We start from the raw sequence: 25,491 nt of genomic DNA, 5'->3' as shown, positions 1-25,491 counted from the left end.
TTAATGTTAATTGGCAACCCAATTATTTCCGCTCTCGACCTGTTAGACTTGGCAATTGAAAGGAAGCAAAATCATTGGAAAAACAGAAGTATTCCATTTCTAGTGCTTTTAAAAAACAAATTTAAAAGTACTTATCCCAACTTATATTTAAGTGACTTATACCCATGCCATAACTTTGAACTAGACCATCAATTATCAACAATTCCAATCATAAATATCCAATCTAATCGTTCAGATGAACTTGCCTCAGTTCAACTCCAAAAAATAATTCTAAATAAACCTAGTCACACCAAATTCTTCACGGACGGCTCGGTTGATGATGAAGGATCAGCAGGCTTTGGTGTCTTTAGCCGAGAGATCAACTATTCTTATACCAGTAAACTACCTAAGTATACCCAAATATGTACGGCTGAGATTGTCGCAATTAATCATGCCCTCCAAATTATTTTGAAAAATGGGATTAAACAAGCAATCATCTGCTCGGACTCTAAAAGTGCCTTACAGAAAATAGGCAGATCAACCTATTCTATGGAAACAGAACATTCATCGTTCATGACCAAGAGAGGCATCATTGAAGCGAAAGAAAATAACGTTAATATTAGTCTGGCATGGATTCCAGGACACTCGAATATTAAAGGGAACATGGTGGCTGATAAACTAGCTAATATAGGTAGAACCTTAAATGTAGCTGCTGGTATCACTCTTCACTATTCCAACTTTCTACCAGACATCAAGCATTCCATCTGGAATCAGTGGAAGCAAGAATGGCAGGGGAAAAATCGAAATAATTCATTTTACTCTAAAATTGTAGGTCAGATAGATAAACTCCCTTGGTACCACAATTTTGCATACCAAGACAGAAGACATATAACCACCATTATTAGAATGAGGACAGGTCATTGTGCTACTCCAGTTCACCTATTCAGGATAGGAGTAAAAGATGACCCATATTGTGACTGTGGCCGAGTTGGGTCCTTAAATCATCTGATTTTTGAGTGCCCTATAAATATGTCACCCAATTTTGACCTATATAAAGAATTAGCCAAGACAAATATCCCTACTCCCATTGAAATTTGCCTACTTATGTCCAACCTTAATCCACGTAGGATTAACCTGATCCTTAAATTCCTTAACTTAGCCAAACTTAATTTATAAATTAATCAATTCCCAAATTTGAATTAAAAAAATTAAGAAGATAAAGATATAAAAAGATATTGGACCTCCAAAATGATAGAAGCCTTAACCCTTATGGTATAATATTGCCTTTCCTGTAGGGACTGTCTGGCCCTATACGAAGATGTTCCTGCTAATATATATTAAAAAAAAATTGAGGCTTTAACATATATATTTGGAAATATTCGACTGCCCAGAGCAAGACAAGAGTATTTCCCTGGTGTAAGCTGGGCGAATTATCCCGAGGGATATAACCCAATAAAGGAAGAAGAAGAAGAAGAACATTTTTGTTTATTTAGTATTATTTTGTATTTTGACAACGACACCCGACTTGGGCGTCGAAACGTTAATAAAATCATTTTTATGTAAAATTGTGGCTTATTTCCCATTTGAATATACTTGATTATTAAGTTATGGTTGTGAAACATTATCATTAGACGTGTTTGAAAAAAAAATAAAGTAGTAGGATACTGTGCCCAGTAGTTGAAAATTACAACCTTCCGAATTAGGTGTAATAAAAAATACATGAACGGTATAGCGAACCAGCTCTAGAACAATAGACTAAACTAGAGATTACGGTGGGCAGAGCACGCGGTCCGCATGCATGAGAATAGAATCCCTAGAAAATTGCCACATGTAAGAACGCAAGGAAAAATACCTGTTGGAAGGCCAAAAAGTATATGAGGATACCAAAAACCTCCTAAAACATGTTCATGGAGAAGAACATCAGTATATCGAAATGATTGGAGAAGCTTGATAAAGGAGGTCATGAGGTCAAGGCCCGGTTTGGACTGTAGTATCATTACATTCGGATGGATGGAGAAGCAGGTCCATACCACTATTTAGCTTCTTGTTTTAATTCAGGATGGTGATAGACCCAAGTCTCATCTATAATGATAAATTGATGCACACAATTTATTTTTTCTATTAATACTATATAATATGCAACTTCTCTCACTACTTACATACATTCAAAATGAACAATTCCTCATGCAGTGAGAAATATTTTTTATCACGGGTTCTCCTACGGTCTTCCATACTATGATCGCCGTGTCCATGGTAACATACACAATACAAACACAATTATTATTGTTGCCAAATAAATGTGTTAAAGCAAATCTTACCAGAAATTACCTTTCAAAACTGTTCAAAAATAACTGTTAATTAAAATTTTAAAAAATAGGGTACGTATATAAATTTTAAGAATATTAAATACCTACATGTATATGTATTTTATTTCAATTTATGCTTATTATAATATACCCAAAAGCACCTAAATTATTTAATTTTGAAGTTTGAGCTCTTGAGAAAACCGCATCCATAGAAAAAGTACAGTGTATAACACATGAGAAAATGACACATTTCTCACTCCCTTGATTTGCCTCGTGCCTCGGCTCACAAACTTCTGCGCTCGTGAGAAATATGTCTTCTCTCACTTGTACAATACTATTATCTATGCGAAAATGCTCTAAATATTGCTGAAAAATTCGCATTCGAATGTGATTTTTTCTGTTATTACCGTACCCATTGTCAAAACAGCTTTCTGAAACTAAATACTTTAGTCAAAATATTACTCACACTGTTAAAAGAGATACCTGGAGATTCTACTAAATGTCTTATAGTCATTGGACAATTTTCCTATATCATATTCTGTATTTTTTTTACGATTTCTGGTGTTGTTGCTGTTTTTGGATACGATTGACGTAGATCGACTTATAGTTCAGAAAAATAAGGAAAAAAAAATATCGTGTTGGTGACACATCCCCCTCCAGGCTAAAACCAAATTTTTCGAGTAATATGGTCATCTATAATAATAACCTATATGTTTCCTGCAGCCGATTTTGATGATATACATAGTTATAAACAAATGAAGATCAAAAAACGGTAAATTTTCGCTTTTTTCGTCTCTTACTAAAAAATTGGGCATTTTAAACAAATTTGAGAGTAATAAACTCATAAACCGTATAAAAAACTTCAATATGGCGTTCGCTGAATATGTCTATCCTTATTGGTTACTTAGAAAATTGCCAAATAAATAATAAATTTTGAGTTTTTATAAATATTCATAACTTATGTAAAAATTAACTTAGAACCTTCTGATTACATGGAATGCTGAGACTTATGGTGCTTAAATTACACCCTAAATTCCAAAGCAATTGGTCAAATAGTTTAAAAGTTATTTAATTTTTTTATCCAAAATTAATTTTTTTTGCAACACTGTAAGTCAGAAAATGATGAAGTTAGAGTAATATTTTGGATAGTTTATGAAAGAAGAAAATTTACGGTATTAATTTAATTTAAAAAAAATGACAAAAAATAATTGTAGATATTGCAAAATAATTTTGCAAAAACATGTGAATTAATAAAATGGGGGGGCTAATTTTGTCCCTAAATGTCCTAGAACAGTTGTTTTTCTTTCTAAATGTGTATAAAAATTCAGTCTTTCTAAATATGAAAAAATAATTTTTCTACGGGTAACGGTTAAAAAGTTATTCTAATTGTTTATAAGTAAACAAAAAATGGACATGTTTTTGCAAAATAATTTTACACTGTTTAAAATTATTTTTTGTCATTTATTTTTAATTAAGGTAATAGTATAAATGTTCTTCTTTCATAAACTGTCCGAAGTATTATTGTAACCTCATAATTTTCTGACTTATAGTGTTGCAAAAAAAATGAATTTGGGAAAAATAAATTAAATAACTTTTAAACTATTTAACCAATTGCTTTGAAATTTAAAATATAATTTAAGTACAAGAAGTCTCGGCATTCCGCGTAATAAGAAGATTCTAAGTTAGTTTTTACCTAAGTTACGAATATTTATAAAAACTCAATATTTATGATTTATTTTGCAATTTTCTAAGCAACCAATAAGGTTGGACATATTCAGCGAATGCCATATTGAAGTTTTTTATACGATTTATGAGTTTCTTACTCTCAAATTTGTTTACAGCGCTTAACTTTTTGGTAATAGACGAAAAAAGCGATAATTTACCGTTTTTCGATCTTCATTTGTTTATAACTATGTATATCATCAAAATCGGCTGCAGGAAACATATAGGTTAATAATACAGATGTCCATACTACTCAAAAAATTTGGTTTCGGCCTGGAGGGGGATGTGTCACGAGAAAAACCTTATTTCTCTGGACTATTAAACGTCTGTACGACCACGTTTAAATTCAGCAACCCAGGTTTCAACTATACTAATTGAAGAGGAAGAGTCCTTATACACTATCAACTTTCATTAATTAATTTTTTTTGCTTGAATGCTTCCAAAAATAAAAATTCAATCAGTCAACGATTTTTGATTGTTTCCGTGAATAAATAATTTCCATGATGAATTTCCATTGTAAAAAATACTGTGACACATAGATACTAAAATGGCTTGTAAACAAAAAATTAATGCACAGATTGACATGAAACTTCAGACATGTTCATATTAGAAGTGTACCAACATAACAACATAAAATTAGGGTAGTAGTAACTCCCTCTCTTATCGAACCGCAAAACTTATTGAACAAGCGTCGTTGCTGCAGTTGTTGAAAACAGGTTATTACCTTTGTCTTAGTTCTCCAATACCTGCTGACGGAACTTATGAATTCAATACTAATTCCTTCATTATGCTTCAAATGTATGCATCAGATGTCAGATCAGATGAGTGGGCGGGGTTTTCGAAGTGTGTTTCGCGAGAAGTTATTTGGTTTTCAAAATGTTCTAGAAGTAAAGCTAGCGGCGCATAGTTATATGGCTCGTTGCGCCATTGTGTTATAATGCAGTATTTGATTTAATTAATGCAGTTTTATTTTTTTAATAAACTGCGTATGAATAATAATTATTTTCTATAATAACTTGCAGCCACTTCAAGTCGAATTCAAAATTTTTAAAAGACAATTGAGACTAGGTTAAGTGAACAGAGTACACAAATACCCCAGGCTGTGGGTGAAAAAACGTGATATAATTCAGGACTTTTTGAAACCTATCAGGTGTTGTAAGGGACGATGGCAGGAATAACTTCGACTAAAATGCAACCAAAAATTTTGTGCGGTTTTTTATTTATGACGTTTTTCATTAGTTAAATTTGCAATTATTAAAGATTTTTAATTTTGCAGCTTAGGAAATCCATTTTAGAGAAAAATATTTAAATAGAAAATTGTAGTAAATTAAAAAACTTACAATTTGAGCTATGACAAGTTTAATTTTGTTAATACGTTATTGCAAAACAGCCTGTGAAAAGTCCAAAATGGCCGTTTTTTGCAATTTCATTATTTATTGTAAAAATAACTTTTGTGCATTTTTTAAGGCTTTAAAATGAAGACTTTTCAAAACCAAACCTCAAAAAATTTGTGGGGGGGGGGGCACGATTGGTGAATTTGTTGCTTAGATATTATAATTTGTTTATCCCATGGGGTCAAATGTCAAAATCTATAACTTTAAAAAAAAATCGTAGATAGTTAATAAACTATCCACCCTGCTTCTAAAGATAGACTTATATTTTCATATTCTGATGTAAATAAATACTTATATGATTTTTCATCCTCTTATTTCGGGTTTGAAATAAGGGAGCAAATTTCGTTATAAACATTTAGAACTGAAGCCGCCCCTGTACACCCTATGAGTTTTTACCTTGCAGGTTATTGTTGCTTAAGACAAAATAAAGATTAAAAACAAAATAAAAATTTTCTACGACCAACTGAAGCCGAGATAATTATTGTTTTTGTTTTCTTAGATCGTAGTGATTTTAATTATAAAAATTAAGAAATTATTTCACAGTCATTGACTAAAGAAACACTCATATTATCTTAGTATAAAAATTATTTTAACCGAAAATTACATTTAATTATTAAAAATGATTTTTAAAGTCTATGGAAATTTATTTTTCGTTACGAATTTGATTTATTGTGTCGGTTGCCCTTAGCCACGGTTAGCAACTTATAATACATTGAATCCCGGTTTTTGCTTTCAATTTTAAAGCACTGCTTGGATTGACATGAAATTTGGAAAACACATAGATATCATGTCAAAGAATAAATTGGGCCTCTGTGTGCTTTTGTCCCGGGGGTGAGTTTCACCCCTTATAAGGGGTGAAAAAATATATGTTCAACATAAGTTCAAAAATGGATAAAACGTCTTTTATTATTGTAAGCACCTTTGGTGCTATAGCATTTTTTACCAAGTTAATACTTTTCGAGTTATTTTCGAGTAAAAATTTTCATTTTTCAACAAATAACACGTTTTTAGGCGGTTTTTGACAAATAACTCAAAAAATAAGTGTTCTATATAATCTTTTTTAAATACAGTAGAATCTCGGTTATCCGCCATAAACGGGCCGACGGAAGGGCGGATAAGCAAACATAGCGAATAATAGGGAGCGTTAAATGAAGCACAAGTTAGGCCTTGATGATTTCCAGTCTCCAGGAGACTGCATATCTCTGTATATATGTGATAAAGTTTTTCTGTCCCTGTCTTTTGATTAACTGAAGTTTTATCTCTTTTTCTCGCAAAAACAAAAAAAGAAGAAAATTAAGTTTATTTCTTTACATTTAACTTCAGTATATTTGTAACGTATCGGCATTTTTGATCGTTTTTGATTTACCCAAAAAACTCCAAATGTCAAGATTTCGCGGTCTTCTGCAATTTCGTCATTTAAACGACTTCGTAACAGGACGCATCGTGGGCATGAAAGAGGCCGGTTTTGGTTTACGGGAAACTCAACAAGAGTTGTTGAAGCTGATTCATCAACTACTGTGTTAAGAATTTGGAGGAGGTGGTCCAATTATAACTCTTATCGGCGTTATGGAGTGTCTGGACATTATTCGCGGTGTGCAAATACTTGGAGGGGATACGAGAAACAATCGTGCGCTAGTAGCGAAGAAATCTGCCAACTTTCCTAAATAAATCATATTGTCAATTGAAATTGTCAAATTGACGTCTATTTCATACCTACTGTCATTGAAGTATAAAAATTATATGTTGCTCCACAATATTGATATGATAAGCAATTATTATATAAAAGTATAAAAAAATAATTTTATTTTGCTGGCAGTACTGCATTTTAATAATTAATTTTATTTACTACATACAATTGCTTACCTTTTAATAACATAACCTTAATCTTACTTTTTCTTCTTATAATTTTTTTGGGCTTTGGCCTTGACAATTATCCAGCAACCAGAGCTAATATAATTGGCCAATATAATTAAAAGTGCGAAAAATGTTGCTGAGCTATGAAACCAGGTGTCGCTTTTCCGAACTTGCACGGTCCCAATAGAATATTGACAGGCCGAGATTTGCGCCATCTTATACTTTCTGCTCTCAGAAATAGACCGGAAAGTGTACATTAACTAAGAAATGATTAAGTTGCAGCTAAACGAAGGGTAGTCTCAACAATAACTGTTAATCAAAGAGTAGTTGGAATGGGTCAGGTTTTGGTGTTACTTTTGAGATCACAGCATTCGGCTTGATGCTCAGAAGCGGCGCAGAGCTCAGCCAAACGGGAATGACCAGTGGAATTTTGTCTGCTTTAGTGATGAATCGACCTACTTTTTCACCCACAGCTTGGACTATAACAGATTGCTGTAGGCGGAGGTCTGTTTACAATAAGCAACAAGCTTAAGCAATCTGTTATAGTCCAAGCTGTGGGTGAAAAAGTAGGTCGATTTCAGGATATACTTTAGGAACTTTTGAAACCTATCAGGTGTTATAAAGGACGATGCCAGGAATAACTTCTACAAAAATTTAACCAAAAATTATAGAAGCTTTTTTATTTATGACGATTTTCATTTGTTAAATTTGCAATTTTTAAAAATTTTTAATTGTGCAGCTTAGGATATTCATTTTAGAGAAAAACTTTTAAACAAAAAGTTGTAGTAAATAAAAAAACCTACAGTTTGAGCTATGGCAAGTTTAATTTTGTTAGTTGGTTGTTGCAAAACAGCATGCGAAAGGTCCAAAATGGCTGTTTTTTGTAATTACATTTAATTTGATATTAAAAAATATCTTTTTTTTTATTTTATAAGAGTTTAAAACTAAGATCTTTCAATTCCGGATATAAAAAAATTATAAAGCCCGATTGGTGAACTTGTTGCTTAGATATTATAAATTGTTTATCCCGAGGGGTCAAATGTCGAAGGCTCTAACTTTTTGAAATCAAATCGTAGAGAGTTAATCCTAGATCAACTCTCCTTCTAGAAATTTATATTTTCAACCTTTTATTTCGGGTTTGAAAATAAGGGGGAAAATTTCGTTATAAACATTTAGAACTGAATCGGTCCCTGTACATCCTAAGAGTTTCTAACTTACAGATTATTGTGGCTGAAGACAAACCGAAGATTCAAAACAAAATAAAAATTTTGTACGGCCAACTGAAGCCGAGATAATTGTATTTGCTTTCTTAAATCGTAGTGACTTTATTTATAACAATTAAGAAATTATTTCACAGTCATTGACTAAAGAAAAACATATATTATTATCTTAAAATTAAAATTATTTTAAAAGAAAATTTTACATCATTATTAAGAATGATTTTTAAAGTGGAGTGGAGATTTTTTTCTATAACATTGTGATTTGTTGTGTCGGTTGCCCTTAGCAACCTATTATAGTACATTGAATCACGGTTTTTGCTTCAAGTTTTAAAGAACCGCTTGGATTACCTTGACATTTGGCATATACATAGATAACATGTCAAAGAAGGAAAGTGATATTAGGCCGATGTGTGGTTTTTCCCTGGGAGTGAGTTTTACCCTTATGGGCGGTGAAAAAATATACGTTCAAAATAAGTATGAAAATGGATAAACTGATTAATTCTAAGCAAATTTGTTCTAAGCATTTTTCACCAAGTTAATATTTTACGAGTTATGTGCGACTAAATACGTTCATTTTTCAACAAAAAAAAACGCATTTTTAGGTCGTTTTTTGCAAATAACTCAAAAAGTAAGTATTTTATCGAAAATAATATTTTTAGCGAAAATATAGCCTATAAAAAAGTGAAAAGTGGTGTATGTATGAGATACCTAGACGCAGTAAAAGAAGAGTTCTAAGTAATAGAAAATAGGTTTATACTCGCCAAATTCCAAATATAATAATTCAACGTGAAATAATATCCAAAAAACGAAGCACTTTTTGGGGAAAACTCATTTTAACTTTTTGAAGTTATACTTCTTTACCGGCGATAGAGGGTGATTTTTTTATACGTTAAAACCTATCAGCCCGGCGCATGCGCATTATAACTTTGTTCTGATTGGATGTTCAAATGACATGTCAAAAATTATCCGATATGGCAGCTGTGGTTTGTAGTTAAAGGTAAAGGTAAACAAATGTATAATATATTAGTTTTATTGTTGTGAGGACAGAAACAAAAAAGTTTATAATATTGTAGTGACTTTTAAATAGTTTTTAAAAGCAACAGGTACGTAATAATTGTTAATGTATCATGGGTATAAACCTACCTATTTGATCTGCCAAAATACATAGTATGTAATACTTTTATTTATATAATTTGATTACCATCAAAATTTCTATCAATATTCACCTAATATATTGTTTTTTTACTCCATGTTTTGTTGTATTTTTTCAATTCTAAATCATTTCAATTCAAAATTAAAATAATTTGATCAATTTTCAAAATATCAAAATATCACAAGTTTAATCCGTTTAGTTAGTCGATCTTCGTAAATAATGACACATAGTGTTCGTGGCTAAGTGGAGAAGGCGAATGAATTCCAATACCAACCGCTCTTATCAGCGCTGGTTCGAGTCCCAATAGAAACTTTCTTTTTTGTTTTTTTTAATACATTTTATGACTGTAAGTATATTTATTATATAATTGTATTTTCAGAAAATACGTATTTAGTTAAAAAAATTTTCGGCAATTAATGTTCAGACATCATTTGTGGCTTGTTTAATGTGTTTGTGTGTGTTTTATTCTTTTATTATTTGAATTTTTGGCACTGTTCTAATAAAAATGTTTGAGAAGTAGTAAGTATAAATTAGTTTAATATTTAAACAAAATATAAATAAAAAGTATATTAATTTCGTTTAAATCATATAATAGAAGTAAAACTTCTTACGTGCGTACAAAGTACACACACATTATTTTTTTAAAGCTATTATAAAAAGCTTTACTGTTGTTTTTTAAAAAGTTTTTAGCATTAAAAGTAAGGAAGCTACGGACAAAATAAAGTGGGTACCCCCTAATTAGCATCCCAAATGAAATTAATCGTTACCATTTCATAAGTTGCTTTACTCGTGTATCTACAGAAAAGCGAAACCTACATTTTTTTACTCTTCATGATTTTTGGTATCCCTAATAAATTTCAAGTTATTTTGAAAAAGAAATTGTTTTTTAAATTTAAAAATTAAAAAAAGTTTACTTTAAAGCCATATATTTTTTAAATAAGTCCTTTGAACAGGTGAACAACAGGGTCCTTGAACAGAATAATACAATAAATAAAGTAACTTATGAAGCAGTAACGATTAATTTGATTTAAGATGGTATGTAATTAGGGGGTGACTTTCCCGAGTTTTTTTTGACCAAATAAAAAGAGGCCAACTTTATTTTGAGCGTAACTTGCTTACTTTTTATGCTAGAAACTATTTTAAAAAACAAGAATAAATAATTTTTAATAAATTTAAAAAATTGTAATGAGTTTTCTCCAACAAGTGCATAATTTTTTGGTTATTTCACGTTGATTTATTCACTCTAAAATTTGACATATATGAACCTATTTTTCATTAGCTACAACAATTTCCTTATACTCGGTCTAGAGAGTTCATACACACACCATTTTTTGCACTTTTCTATTTTTTGCACTTTTTGCTATATTTTTGTTAAATGCGATTTTTTGAAAAAATAATTGCTTTTTGAGTTATTTTCAAGAAACCGTCTAAATACGTGCTGTTTTTTTGTTGAAAAATGAACGTATTTACTTGCAAATTACTCGAAAAGTATTAACCTAGTCAAAAATGCTAAGGAACATAAGTATTCACCTCCACAAAGGATGAAACTCGCCCCCAGGGCAAAAGCACACATCGGTCCAACATTATGTTTTTTTATTTGATATATTATTTAGGTGTATGTCAAATTTCATGTCATTCCAAGTGGTTCTTTAAAATTTTGAGCAAAAACCGTGATTCAATGTACTGTAGGTTGCTAAAACAGGTGTATAGGTCTTTACTAAAAGCGGTTATTTTGCTGGTAAAACTGGATTTGTTTGTTGACAACAATAACAAATAATTGCAATTTGTTGACTTTAATGCTAATTTAACTGGATATTATGTAAAGAGTTTGTACACTTACAGTTTATTTCAATATATCACTGAGATTCACAATTTGTAACTTATATTAAACTTTGTTAATATTAAAAATATTCGGAGCCCACATTGAATACAACATTATAGTTATCGGTGCAGAACCGAACCCGGAGGCTTTTTTGTAACAACAAATTAACGAAATTAAAATTGCCGTAGCTCAAATTAAAGGTTTTTTAATTTACTACCAATTTCTGTTTAAAAGTTTTTCTCTAAAATGAATATCCTATGTTGCAAAATTAAAAATATTTAAAAATTGCAAATTTAACAAATAAAAAAAAAGTCATAAATAAAAACGCTCCTATAATTTTCGGTTACATTTTAGTAAAAGTTATTCCTTGCATCGTCCTTTACAACACCTGATAGGTTTAAAAAATTCTTGAATTATAAGACGTTTTTTCACCAACAGCCTGGGGTATTATTCAATTTTTGAGGATTTATTAATGTTAGAGGGTTATTCGGAAGAAAATTTTTAGCGTTTGACATGTTGAATTTTTATGTGAGACGTCAAAATTGACATTCATGCGTACCTATCTGTAGCAACGAAGTGAAAACAGCCCATGGAACCTGTTATCAGTGCATGTTGCTGTAATTGGTTATTTTTATTCACATGACCTCAAATCTACATATAAACAATCATACAGAAGTAAAACCTTCGTTTGTATAATGGTATAAAAAGTTTTATTAAAAAACATTTAAAGTCATCCAAAAGGATTTGCAAAACGTTTTCAATCTGGTGAAATAATATTATATAGGTATAATACTAGCTATATTCTAAGAACATACGTCATGCAATAATTACCAAGGAACTATGTTCACTCTGTTATTTGCTACACCCTTTGCTAAATACTGAAACACCTAGTTCTATACCGTTCAATGTGTCACAAATTGCAGAAACCAATTTCTGCTCGTATATCTACTTCAACATTGTTGACTTAGTCGCAATATTAACAGTCCGGGAAATCGCACTACAAATTTTCTAGGAACTATAGGTACACCAATAAGTTACATTTTTAGCAGTTGATTAATTTTAAATAACCAACAAAATAAACATCTATTATTGTGAAAATAAATTAATTATCTGAACTTGACAGTCATTGTCGGAAACATATTTATACATGTTCCCCTCATTAATAGCTGAAAGAAGTGGCGCAGACCTGTTTAACTGAACATATTTTTTCTACGGCCGTGCTAATAGAGCCACTTTCACGCACGCATTTCGTTTCCGAAAATTGCACTTTCCCACACGGCGTGCGTAAAAGTAAATTTTCCCGCACGGCGTGCGGGAAAGTAAAATAATTTGTAATATAGCATTATAATATATTATAATACATGTAATAAACTAATATTTACGTATTATTTAATAATTTATTTCAAATTTATCTTATTGTGTTCATGTTTTAATGAAATTAGCGTGATTATTTCATTCATAGGAGATTCTGACCAATAGAAAGCTACATAAATCTAAATTAAACTGATAATTTTTGATAATTTCCCGTCGTCAAGTATATTACGTGAGATGCCCTTCGTTGCTACGAAAAACTACATTCAGTGACATTAATAACAATTAATGTTTTAAAAATTATAAAAGTGATGACTTTTAACCGTCAAATTAATATTTATAACAACTGTGTGTTTAATTGTACTAATTTGTACTTACATAAATAAATTACAATAAAATTTTGGTTTTGAACATTTTTATTCATGAAATAATCGCAACAAATTGCACGTGATCTCTAAAATTAATATAGAATTTTGAAGCTCTTGTGCAATTACTACTGATTATTTCATTCATAGGAGATTCTGAGCAATAGGGAGCTACAGAAATCTAAATTAAATCGATAATTTTTGATAATTTCCCGTCGTCAAGTATATTACGTCAGATGCCCTTCGTTGCTATGAAAAAATACATTCAATGACATTAATGACAATTAATGTTTTAAAAATTATAAAAGTGATGACTTTCAACCGTGAAATATTTATAACAACTGTGTTTAATTGTACTAATTTTGTACTTACATAAATAAATTACAATAAAATTTGGGTTTTGAACAGTTTTATTCATGAAATAATCGCAACAAATTGCACTCGATCTCTAAAATTATTATAGAATTTTAGAGCTCTTGTGCAATTAGTACTGATAATTCGATGAAATAAAATTACTTTGACATAATATTTAAAAGTCAGATCAGTAGACAATTACAATGGTTTTGAATCGTCGTCATGGAAACCAATATCGTCGTCGTGGTAACCCATTATATTGAAAGTTTGGTTTTGACAACCTTGTCAAAGAATTAATTTGTGTATTTTCTATTTTTTGTGGCTTTTTCATTAAAACATGAACACAATAAGATAAATTTGAAATAAATTATTAAATAATACGTAAATATTAGTTTATTACATGTATTATAATATATTATAATGCTATATTACACATTATTTTACTTTCCCGCACGCCGTGCGGGAAAATTTACTTTCACGCTCGCCGTGCGGGAAAGTGCAATTTTCGGAAACGAAATGCGTGCGTGAAAGTGACTCTTTTAGCACGGCCGTAGAAAAAATATGTTCAGTTAAACAGGTCTGCGCCATTTCTTTCAGCTATTAATGAGGGGAACATGTATAAATATGTTTCCGACAATGACTGCCAAGTTCAGATAATTAATTTATTTTCACAATAATAGATGTTCATTTTGTTGATTATTTAAAATTAATCAACTGCTAAAAATGTAACTTATTGGTGTACCTATAGTTTCTAGAAAATTTGTAGTGCGATTTCCCGGACTGTTAATATTGCGACTAAGTCAACAATGTTGAAGTAGATATACGAGCAGAAATTGGTTTCTGCAATTTGTTACACATTGAACGGTATAGAACTAGGTGTTTCAGTATTTAGCAAAGGGTGTAGCAAATAATAGAGTGAACATAGTTCCTTGGTAATTATTGCATGACGTATGTTCTTAGAATATAGCTAGTATTATACCTATATAATATTATTTCACCAGCTCACCACGGAATTTTTTTTTATTTAAATTATAGAAATTATTGTTCTACAAATTAATAAATAATAGTAGTGATATAATATATTTGTATATCAGCAATATCAGTAATTTTGTTTATTAATTCTAAAATAGAAAGAGTTATATGAGACCGGGCAGTATCGTCGCCCCCGCTAGCGAAATTATTCCGATTCGATTTTTTTGCAAAAATTTTCTCAAAAAGAGGTCCTTATAACATATCAACAGGGTGCCGGGCGGTGCCGTGGTCAAAAATTGTTTAAACAATTTTTTTCTACGAGCGTGCAAAAATGTCTACTTTCGCGCACGCATTTTAGTTTAGAAAGTTTTACTTTTCCGCACGCGTTTTACTTTTCCACATGCGTTTTACTTTTTCGCACGCGTTTTACTTTTCGCATCTAATATTTAGATATTATTAAACGCTTTTATTTAGTTCAATAGTTTGCGTCAAATCTTTAGACGTTAATTTGACTGCCTTTTCTTCAATGCAAATCAATGAGAATTTGCAGACATATGCATTCGCGGGAACAATACACGAATAGTCAATAAAAAAATTTTTTTCATGTTTATTAATTGTTTAAATAAAAAAAAACGATTTTAATGGAAAAAGCTTAAATTCTCTTGTTTTTTACAATGTAAAAACTTGAAAACTTTTACGGATTGTATAGCTAATGATATAAACAATACATAATTTCACTTTTTACGTTAATTGTTTACGTTATGCTTCATTAATAAACAATAAAGTTTCAAATTTTTTGCGATTCCGACTAATGATGTACTAACATTTTTATGTAATAATAATACTAATATTTGTATGTATGTTTCATGTTAGTACATCATATGTTTTATATTTTATACATAATATTTTAATAAACATGACGATATATTTTAATGTTTGAAAAGTGTAAGACTAAAAAGTAAAAAAAAAAATATGGAAAAAATTTTTTAAGAAACGCTTTTCTTTAGTTACGAGTGACTAAAATTAAAAATATTATAAAAAATCAACTAAAAAGCAAAAAAAAAAATTGAAAAAATCTGACACATTCGTTAAAGAAAAGCGTGGGGCGAAAACCGTTTATTCGATGAACACGCGCCACGCTTTTCTTTGACGGATGTGTTAGATTTTTTCAATTATTTTTATTTTTTGTTTTTTAGTTGATTTTTTTATAATATTTTTAATTTTAGTCACTCGTAACTAAAGAAAAGCGTTTCTTAAAAATTTTTTTTTCTTTTTTTTATTTACTATTATATTTCAAATGTATCTTATTGTGCTCTTGTTTTAATGAAATTAACGCGATTAATTCATTCATAGGAGATGCTGACCAATAGAAAGCTACAGAAATCTGGATTAAATCGATAATTTTTCATAATTGCCCGTCGTTAGGTATATTACGTCAGATGCCCTTCGTTGCTACGAAAAAATAGATTCAGTGACAATAATGACAATTAATGTTTTAAAAATGATAAAAGTGATGACTTTCAATCGTCAAATATTTATAAAAACTTTGTGTTTAATTGTACTAATTTGTACATACATAAGTAAATTACAATAAAATTTTGGTTTTGAACAGTTTTATTCATGAAATAATCGCAACGAATTGCACTCAAACTCTAAAATTAATATAGAATTTTAGAGATCTTGTGCAATTACTACTGACAATTCGATGAAATAAAATTATTTTGACATAATATTCGAAAGTCAAATCGGTAGACAATAACTATCGTTTTGAATCATCGTCATGGAAACCAAGATCGTCGTAGTACTAACTAATTATATTAAATTTTGGTTTTGAAAACCTTGTCAAAGAATTAATTTGTGTATGTATTTTCATATTAATTAAATTAATTGATTAAGATTTGGTCATTTTTTAAATACTCGTAGAAAAAATATTGTCCCTAACTCTTGCAGAAAGTCTCTTTTGCGCACACGGCTGCTTGCCGAACTCCCGCTTCGCGTCGTTCGGCAAACTGCAGTCGCGTGCGGAAAAGTATGACTTTCTGCACTTGTAAAGAAAATAACCATTTTTAAACAAATTCCCAAAAATAATTTTTTCATTTCGAACAATTTTTTTTAGATAATTTGGGTCATTCTAAGCAAAATAGGTCTCCTGTAATTTTTTTTTAAATTGACTGTTGTCGAGTTATATGCGATTAAATATTTGTAAAATGTGAAAATGGCCATTTTCAAGGCATAATAACTCGATTAAAAATTATTATTATGAAATTCAAAAAGTGACCATATCAATTTTCAAACCCCTTCTTCAAGATCATGAAGAAATTTTTGTCATTTCAAATTATATTTTATTACAAAGCTGTTATTTTTAATTATTAACAATTAGCGCTATATTCCAGGATATATCGTCGCCCACGTTAGTGAATTTATTCCGGTTCGATTTTTTAAAAAAAACTTACTCAAAAAGAGGTACTTATAACATATCTACAGGGTGCCATGCGGTGCCGTGGTCGAAAAATTGTATATACAATTTATTTTCAAACAAATTCACAAAAATAATTTTTTCACTTCCAGAAATTTTTTTAGATAGTTTGGGACATTCTGAGCAAAAAATTTTCTTGTGATTTTTCTCTAAAATTGATTGTTGTGGAGTTATACGCGATTTAAAATTTGAAAAATGCGAAAATGGCCATACAACTCGACAACAATCAATTTTAGAGAAGAATGACAGACCTCTTTTGCTCAGAATCACCTAAATTATCCAAAAAAAAATCCGGAATTAAAAAATTATTTTTGTGAATTCGTTTTAAAAAATTGTTTAAACAATTTTTCGACCACGGCACCGCCCGGCACCCTTTGGATATGTTATAATGACCTCTTTTTGAGCAAGTTTGTGCAAAAAAATCGAATCGGAATAATTTCGCTAGCGGGGGCGACGATACTGCCCGTTCTGTATGACCTTTTGTCCCAATAGTAGTTTTCAGTGGGGTGATTAACACAATACTAATAAAATGACAAATATAAATATTATTTGTTAGGTAAAACATATATTACGAAGGAAATTGCAACAAGCAATTATTGTATAGAGTTAAATGAATTACAAGCTATGCAAATTAGTGATGTCGCCAGGGGGTGGAGGTTACAACGGCCTCCAATATTTAGATGTACCTACCGAAGTTTTTTTTATGTATTTTGACCCGTACAACACGAATTTTTTGGTTAACAGTTGGTCCGGATGTCGGAGAACACATCCGGAGATGTCGATCAGTTTATTATAAACAAAAAATTTGCAAAATTACAAAAAAGCGATTTTTTGTATATTTGGGTCATTTTAACTAAAAGTTATTAAAAGTTTTGTCCAAATGTTATTACAAGTTTTTTCGTAGGATGCATAGTTTTAGAGAAAAACGCAGTTGAACTTTAAAAAAATCGCAAAAAATGCAATTCCTGAACCCGAATAACTTTTGATTAAAAATAAAATAGCAATTCTGCTTACGGCATTTGAAAGTTCAAGTCAAATTATACCGATTTTAATTACCTGCATGGCTAAAAATTAATTTTTTTTTATTGTTAAACAAAGCTACAAACACATATTCCTTGAGTGTGGTATTCAATGCATCTCTCATTTAAAATCGAACGAGTAGGTACAAGTGCTAGTGCCTGCAAAGAGGCAATTTCTACGTAGCATGCGTTAAAAACGCTAAAACAGTATTTATTTATAGCTTTATTTAACAATAAAAAAATTAATTTTTAGCAATGAAAATAATATCAGAACCGGTATAATTTGACTTGAACTTTCAAATTCTGTAAACAGAATTGCCATTTTATTTTTTGAATTAAAAGTTATTCGGGTTCAAAAATTGTAATTTTTCGATTTTTGAAAGTTCAACCGCGTTATCTCGAAAACTATGCATCTTAAGAAAAAATTTGTAAGGACATTTTTTGCTTTGAATGACCCAATATAAAAAATATTTTATTTTGGGCAAAATTGTTTTTTTGTAATTTTTCAAGTTCTTTGTTTATAACAATCTTATCGACATCCGGATCAACTGTTACCTAAAAATTCGTGCTCTACGGGTCAAAAAACATAAAAAATCTTGGGTCCATCTAAATAAAGGAGGCCGTTGTTCCCCCCCTGGCGACCGTACCAAATTGTTTTTGTTCTGGTTTTGAGTTTATTACTATTAAAACTATGATATCTTCTTATTGAATATCCTCCTAAAGGTAGATAACCTCTCACAATATTCATGCTTTTTTGCCATTTTAATTTTCGACCACAATTGTTCTAATATATTTTTTACCTTATTTTTTTTCTTTACCTTTTATAGCATTTGTTTAGCCAATCGTACCATATGTAAGAATGGGGATATTCTTATGTATCAGGATAATCCAAGAATTGACAATTAATATTATCACTTCTCTTTTCTCCGTCTTCTTCTTCTTCTTCTTCGCGCGACTAGGATTACTCCTGTTTGTCTGCCTCTTATTCCGTTTCAGTTGTTGTTGACTGTAAATTGTCTTTCCACCTTTTCGGCGGCCTTCCAACGGGTCTTCTGCTATAGGGCTTCGGATTTGAATCCATTATTTTAACAAGTTCCATTTACATTTAAATAACAATAATTTTCCTTTTATATATACAACCACCAATACAATATAAATTTAAATAACTTGCCTACCTATTAATTCATTTGTACAATAATATTCCAACCAATATTTATTCTTTCTCCTCTCTCACCAACATCTGTTTTTTATCATTCGTTTATCATTATTAATAGAAGCTCCTTTCTAATCAATTTGATCAATTTAATATTATAGTATACAGTCAACATAAAATAATTTTATATTCAAAATAAATTTTGTAAATCACAATTTTATTTTCATAAAACAATATATATAAATGTTAGACATTTTCAGATATTATAATCTTAATCATATTATCATTGTTTTGGATCATGACCTTTTGTTAATAACCTTTGAAAATTGACTACCTTTTTCTCTACTGTCAATGTCACTCCAAACAATTCCTTACACACTTTTGACACTTGTTAGTCAGCGTTGGCCTAAGATGGTTGATTAAGTTTCCTGGTAGGGTTTCACCATGTTCCCGGAGGTTATATCTTCTAACATCGGCGTTTAGCCTGTTTAATATTATTTTCAAATAATGTAAATCGAATTATAAATTCAACCATTGTTTGGTTCTGGGGCTATTTAGCAAGTATTCAAGTAAGTAATCATAACCACACTTTTCTAACTTTCAAAATTTCAACCATCTTTCAATTTTTAATAGTGGGATTACTTATTTTATTGTAGATTCACTGATGATGGACCGATAGGTCTGAAAACGTTCTGAATTGGACACATTTTATTCAATCCATTGGGATTTTTTAAATTTTAATAAATATACCAATTACATAGAAGTGGTTTTTACTTCATGTTAGAGTTTCTTAATACTTTCATTTCGATATTGTTGATTTGTTGTTTCGTCTTTCTTGTATCGGTCCTTGTCTCCGCTGCATATGTTAGTATAGGTCTTACTGTTGTCTTGTATACTTTTATTTTGCTTTCCGTGGTCAGATATTTGTTTCTCCATATGGTTTCTTGGAGGCAACCACATACTCTTGCCGCTTTTGTTGCTTGTGTTGTGGTCTTTGTTCTTATATTCCTGTCACTAGTGATCTCTACTCCTAGGTAATTGAATTTCATTACTTGTTCTATAATTTTGCCGTCTATCGTTTTTCTACTGATATTCTCATATCAAGTTTATTTGCTGTGATATTGAAAGTGTGGAGCTGCCTTTGTAGGTCATCTTCGTTATCAGCAATTAGTAATGCATCATCGGCATAGCATAGTATCGTGATTTTATGCGGTCTACTTGTGGTATCCATGTCGTTTTCTTACTTCGTGAATTATTTGATTTATCACCATATTGAATAACAATGGACTGAGCGAGTCTCCTTGGCGGATTACTCCTTTTAGTTCTATGCGTTTTGTTTCTCCTGTTGACATTATAACTCTGGTCTTGTTGTTCTTGTTAATTTCGTTAATTAGCCTTATTATCTGGTGGTCTATTTGTTCAGCTTGTAATAAATTTAAGATATCATTTCGCCTCACCCTGTCAAAAGCACTTTTTAAATCTATAAAGCACATGTATGCTAGTTTTTTTATATTCAATAGACTTTTTTACTATTTGCCTGATAATAAAATTGCATCTATTGTCATGCGGTTCTTCCGGAAGCCTTGTTGTTCATCTGCCATGTTCGCTTTTTCCTCGATTTTATCTTTTATGACTGCCGTAAACAATTTTAATGTGCTGTTCTTCAGACTAATGCCTCTATAATTTTCAAGATTTTTCGAGTCTCCCTTTTTGAATATCGGTAGCAGCAGACTTTACTTCCATTCCGCTGGTACTACTCCGATATTTATTATATCGACAAATAATTTTAGGAGCCATTTTGTGTAGTGTTTCTCCTCTATATTTTAGCAGTTCATTATTTATCTTATCAGGGCCAGGTGCTTTTCTGTTTTTTAATTTTTTTTATTCGTTCTTGTAGCTGTTCTTCTGATATTAGTACTCTATCGTGGGTTTCATTAATGTTGATTTCTCTGTTCTCTTCTTCTCATTCTCCGTATAATTTCGTGAAATGCTCAGTCCATTGTGTTTCCGTAATGTTATCTATCCGTACAAATTCATTCATTTCTGTTTTTTGTCTCCTTATCATCTTCCACACCTTTTTCTGGGATCCATAGAGGTCGTATTCCATATCTTTGGTAAATTTCTCCCACTGTTCTTTTTTGATGTTATCTATTTCTTGGTTTACTCTATTCCTGATTGTCACGTAGTCGTCTCGCGCCTCCGGTGTCTTCACTCCTTTGTATGTTAGGAAAGCGTGTTTCTTTGGATTTGCTAGTGATTTCACCCTTTCGTCGTACCATGGAGTTTTGTATTTTTTCTTTTCTTTGCTTTTCTTCGTGTATCCTTTATATATATATTGGCGACTATCATTGCTTATTTTACTCTGGCTCCAGCGGTGCGGAAGAATTCTATTGTTATTTTTCCACTCCACTTGGTTAGTTTTTTCAACCAGGACGTGTGTCGTCTCCCCGGTCTTCTTTTTATTTCCACTTTCCCTTGTATAACCAATCGCGTCAACTCATATTTTCATTTGTTAGTGTATGACCAAAGTAGGGGAGACCGGGGCTGGTTGACGCATTTTTTATATTTTTATGCCTAGATGCTAAATTAAAAGATTTAGTACAACTTTTTGCTCAATGTATGAAAATTAATTCCTTTGCGCAAGAGATATTGTAAAAATTAATATCTTACAGACGGTACTTTATGTTCAATTTGAGAAAGAAAAATGTATGTCACTGTGCGCCTACCAGCCCCGCCACGGGGTTGGTTGACGCAACACATGGGGTTGGTTAACGCCCATATTATAAATTAACAAAACAACAAGATAATAAACAAAAACCTCATTATTCATGAAAAACATTGGTGTATTTAAAATTCTAGAATCTAAAATTAACTCAAATAATAAATTAGGTATATAAAACCAACGGCATAAAATCTTTTCTTATTTTTACCTTTACGTGCAACCAAATGTTGAATAAAATAAAAGTGATATGTCAATTGAAAAATAAATAATCTGTAAGTAAACTTAATTTCAGATAGTTAGTCGCTTTTGCAATAGAAGCATTCTTCACCCTTCGAGTCGATGTCTTTAACAACTTTCCTCTTTTTTTGTTTCTTTGATTCTGCTTTCTTATCTGGGAAAATGCTTCTCTTTAAGAGTTTTACTACTATTTTACACTTCTTCAAGAGCTTTTTTTATTGGAGTGTCGGTTAAAATTACTGCCTCTCGCTTTCTTCTTTTATATTTTGCATCCTGATTTCTAGCCGCTGCTTTGGTAGTGGTTTCAAAAGGAAGTGACTCTGCGGAGGAGAGTTCTCTTTTTTATTTTGCATTGGTTTTTGTTATAAGATTACTTTTAGAAGGGCCAAGTTCATCAGGTTTGCTCAAATATCTTTCATTATTTTTGTGAGCATCAAGTGCCTTCAAACACTCTGGTTGCAGCTGTTCGTTGGATTTGTTTGACAGTTTTGTGGTATTTTCAAAGCTTGAAGGTTCTCTCTCTTTGTCAGTCCCTGTTATGGATTTTCCATTTATTTTTTCTCACTAGTTGCTCTTGACATAATATTTGGTGTAGTTTTACCTTTTTCGGACTTCCTTTTAAAAGAACGCAATTCCTAAAGTAAAATGTCAAATCAGTCAATCAGCCCCTCATCGAATGCGTCAACCAGCCCCAGTGCACATGTTTTGATATTTATGGTAATCGACTCTATATTAATTAATTTTTGGAAAATATTAAGATTGTATCATATAGTAGTAGTTCTAAGCTTTAATAAAAAACGAAGAACGAATTCTTATCTTTAAAAATAGGATTTCTAGAACAAAAAATGTATGATAATAAAAATTTACTCATCACTATAAAAAACTACAAAACGCTCTGTACACCCTATTAGTTATCGCGCCAAACTGAAACTACCTTCCGCTCAGTGTTCCCAGATGACTTTTTTGATGATCAGTAGGTGTCGCTTTAAAAGATCAGTAGATTTCAGTAGTATCAAGTCGCCTCAAAAATCTTATCAGTTTATACATAGACAACTAGATGTCGCCCCGAAAAATCAGTAGAATTCAGTAGAATTAGGGGGGAAGGCAACCAGATGCCTCAAAAAATCGGTGGATTCAACCGATTTTTCGTTAAATTTACCGAATCCCTCTATTAAAATACGATGATTTTGAGTATTTTAGTATTTCAGTAGGTTTAAGGATGCCATCACTAGATCAGTAGTAGACGAGGATCGAGATCAGTAGGTCTACTGATTCTTCAGTAGGTCTGGGAACACTGCTTCCGCTTCCGAGAGTGCGCTTTATGGGGAGCCTTGGAACTTGTGTAAACGCATGATTGCCAAGTTTCTTAGTTTTAAGAAAATCGCACTGCGTCAACCAACCAAACTCGTTTTGTTTCCTTCATAGTGTTGAATATTTATTTTTATCCTTTTATCTTTGATAATGTTTCCCCTTTTGTTGTGTGTTGTGTCCAGGCTTAAACTCCACATAAAAGGGTAATGAAGACTTAAGGTGCTCACTACGGAGAGGGAGCAAGGGTCGGAGCGGGGATACAATCCATTGCTCTCCGTAGTGAGCAAACTCTTAGAATCTCAATACTCTAGTTTTAATTTCAATTCCCGATTTTCCACAATGCGTCCCAATTTTACTTCAAAGCTGCCGGTCCCATCGTTCATTTATTTAACTTCTCAAGAATTTGTATTTGGGTACTTTCTCTAGTGCGATCAACGAAAATCTGCAGCCTTCCTCTGCTGTTTGCAAGGAGTTTTGTGTTGTGAACTACTAAATTTGTGCTTACATATATACAGATAAAGATATACTTATTTACGATACTTACCTAAAATATCATTGACACCTGCAAATGTCATCACCAGGCAGGCCACAAAGAGATCGGCGATGGCCAGACTGGCTAGAAAAAGGTTTCCTATTCGGCGTAGGCCCCGGTCTGTATAGATGGCGACGCACACCAAAATATTACCAGCTACTGAGAGAAAAATTAAAAGGGAGAGAAATACACCTGAAACAAAAAAACTTAATAAAAATATTGTCGACAGAAACATAAAATAGGTGTTTTTTAGCTAGTAAGCTGATAATACAGTTGGTGGTTTTTAAAATGTAACTATATTAATTGAGGCCATGAGAGTCAAAGTGGCCTAACAGATTTAAACATTATTTTACATAATCAAAGAAAATGATCAGAAGCTAACGATGTCCGATTGATTTACTAATCGTATGTTGACCAAGAATCATTACTTATCAACATACAATTACTAAAACAATCAAACATTGATATCTTCTGATCATTTTCTTTGATTATGTAAAGTAATGTTCAAATGGGTTATGCCACTCTCTGACTCTCATGGCCTCAATTTACATACCACTCCTGAAATAAAATTTATTTGATTTATATAGTTTTAAACTAAAAAAATTCACAGTTTTTGTGAATTTATCGTGTCAACAAATAGTCATCATTGCAGATCATACCAGTCTGATAATTTGGATGTCGACCATAGATCAAATGCTATTCGTGAATTAGTTAAAATAAAAATGATATCATACCTAGAGCATGTTCTTCAAGGTGACCGATACAGCTTATAAAGTTACATACAACCAAGGGTCGTAAAGGAATTGGAAGAAGGTAGATGTCACGGCTAAATAATATTAGCGATTGCCAAGTCAGTAAAGACCAGTTGGACTAAAAAGTTCGTAGGCTAAAAAAATTTTGCTATGATAAAATTTGATTTTATTATTTAATATAGTAACATTTGAGGATGATACAATGTTTATACAGGTCATACAACTTTTCACAGTGGCGTAACAAACTCCGTCGGGGCCCCTCGCAGAATTGGAAATGGGACCCCCCTTTAAAAATTACTAAATACGACATGTGCAACAAATACCTATATGTGTTACAGCCCAGTAAATCAACGTAAAATATAGCGATACCGTGTAATTTTCAATGTCACCACCGAATTGGTCAACTCAAGACCTTTCGAGTTATTTATGAGTATAAATGTTTATTGTTTAACAAAAAAACCACGTTTTTAGTCGATTTTTCGCAAATAGTTCAAAGATATTCAAAACTCAAAATAGTTCAAAGAAGTATTCGATCAAAAAAAATATTGTTAGCAAAAATGTATCTAGCTTTTAAAAAAATAAAAAAAATGAAGTCTATCGACTCAGTAAAAGAGAAGTTGTAGCTCATAAAAAGTTTTTCTTATTCGTCAAATTCCAAATCAAATATTTCAACGTGAAATAACCAAAAAATGAAATACTTTTCGGGGAAACTCATTAGAAATTTTTTAAAGTGTTTAAATGAAGCTTTATTTTTTACAAAAGTTTGTAGCATCAAAACTAAGCAAGTTACGCTCAAAATACAGTTAATTCCATTTTTTGGTAAAATAATTGTGAAAA

General features: G+C 31.2%; 1 protein-coding gene across 1 annotated transcript in view; it reads right to left on the bottom strand.

Moving 5' to 3' along the window:
- The window catches only part of LOC126880888 (dopamine receptor 1), a 37,336-nt gene extending 13,199 nt beyond the window's left edge, over positions 1–24,137 (bottom strand). Inside the window, exon 1 of the mRNA XM_050644961.1 lies at positions 23,915–24,137. Within this exon, the coding sequence (XP_050500918.1) occupies positions 23,915–24,137 (223 nt within the window). The remainder of the gene's footprint in view (positions 1–23,914) is intronic.
- Positions 24,138–25,491: the final 1,354 nt, after the last annotated feature.

This window comes from Diabrotica virgifera, chromosome 2 (genome assembly GCF_917563875.1).
Source record: "Diabrotica virgifera virgifera chromosome 2, PGI_DIABVI_V3a".
Lineage (NCBI taxonomy): Eukaryota > Metazoa > Arthropoda > Insecta > Coleoptera > Chrysomelidae > Diabrotica > Diabrotica virgifera.
The sequence above is the reverse complement of the archived record's forward strand: the minus strand, read 5'-3'. Positions and strand labels throughout refer to the sequence as shown.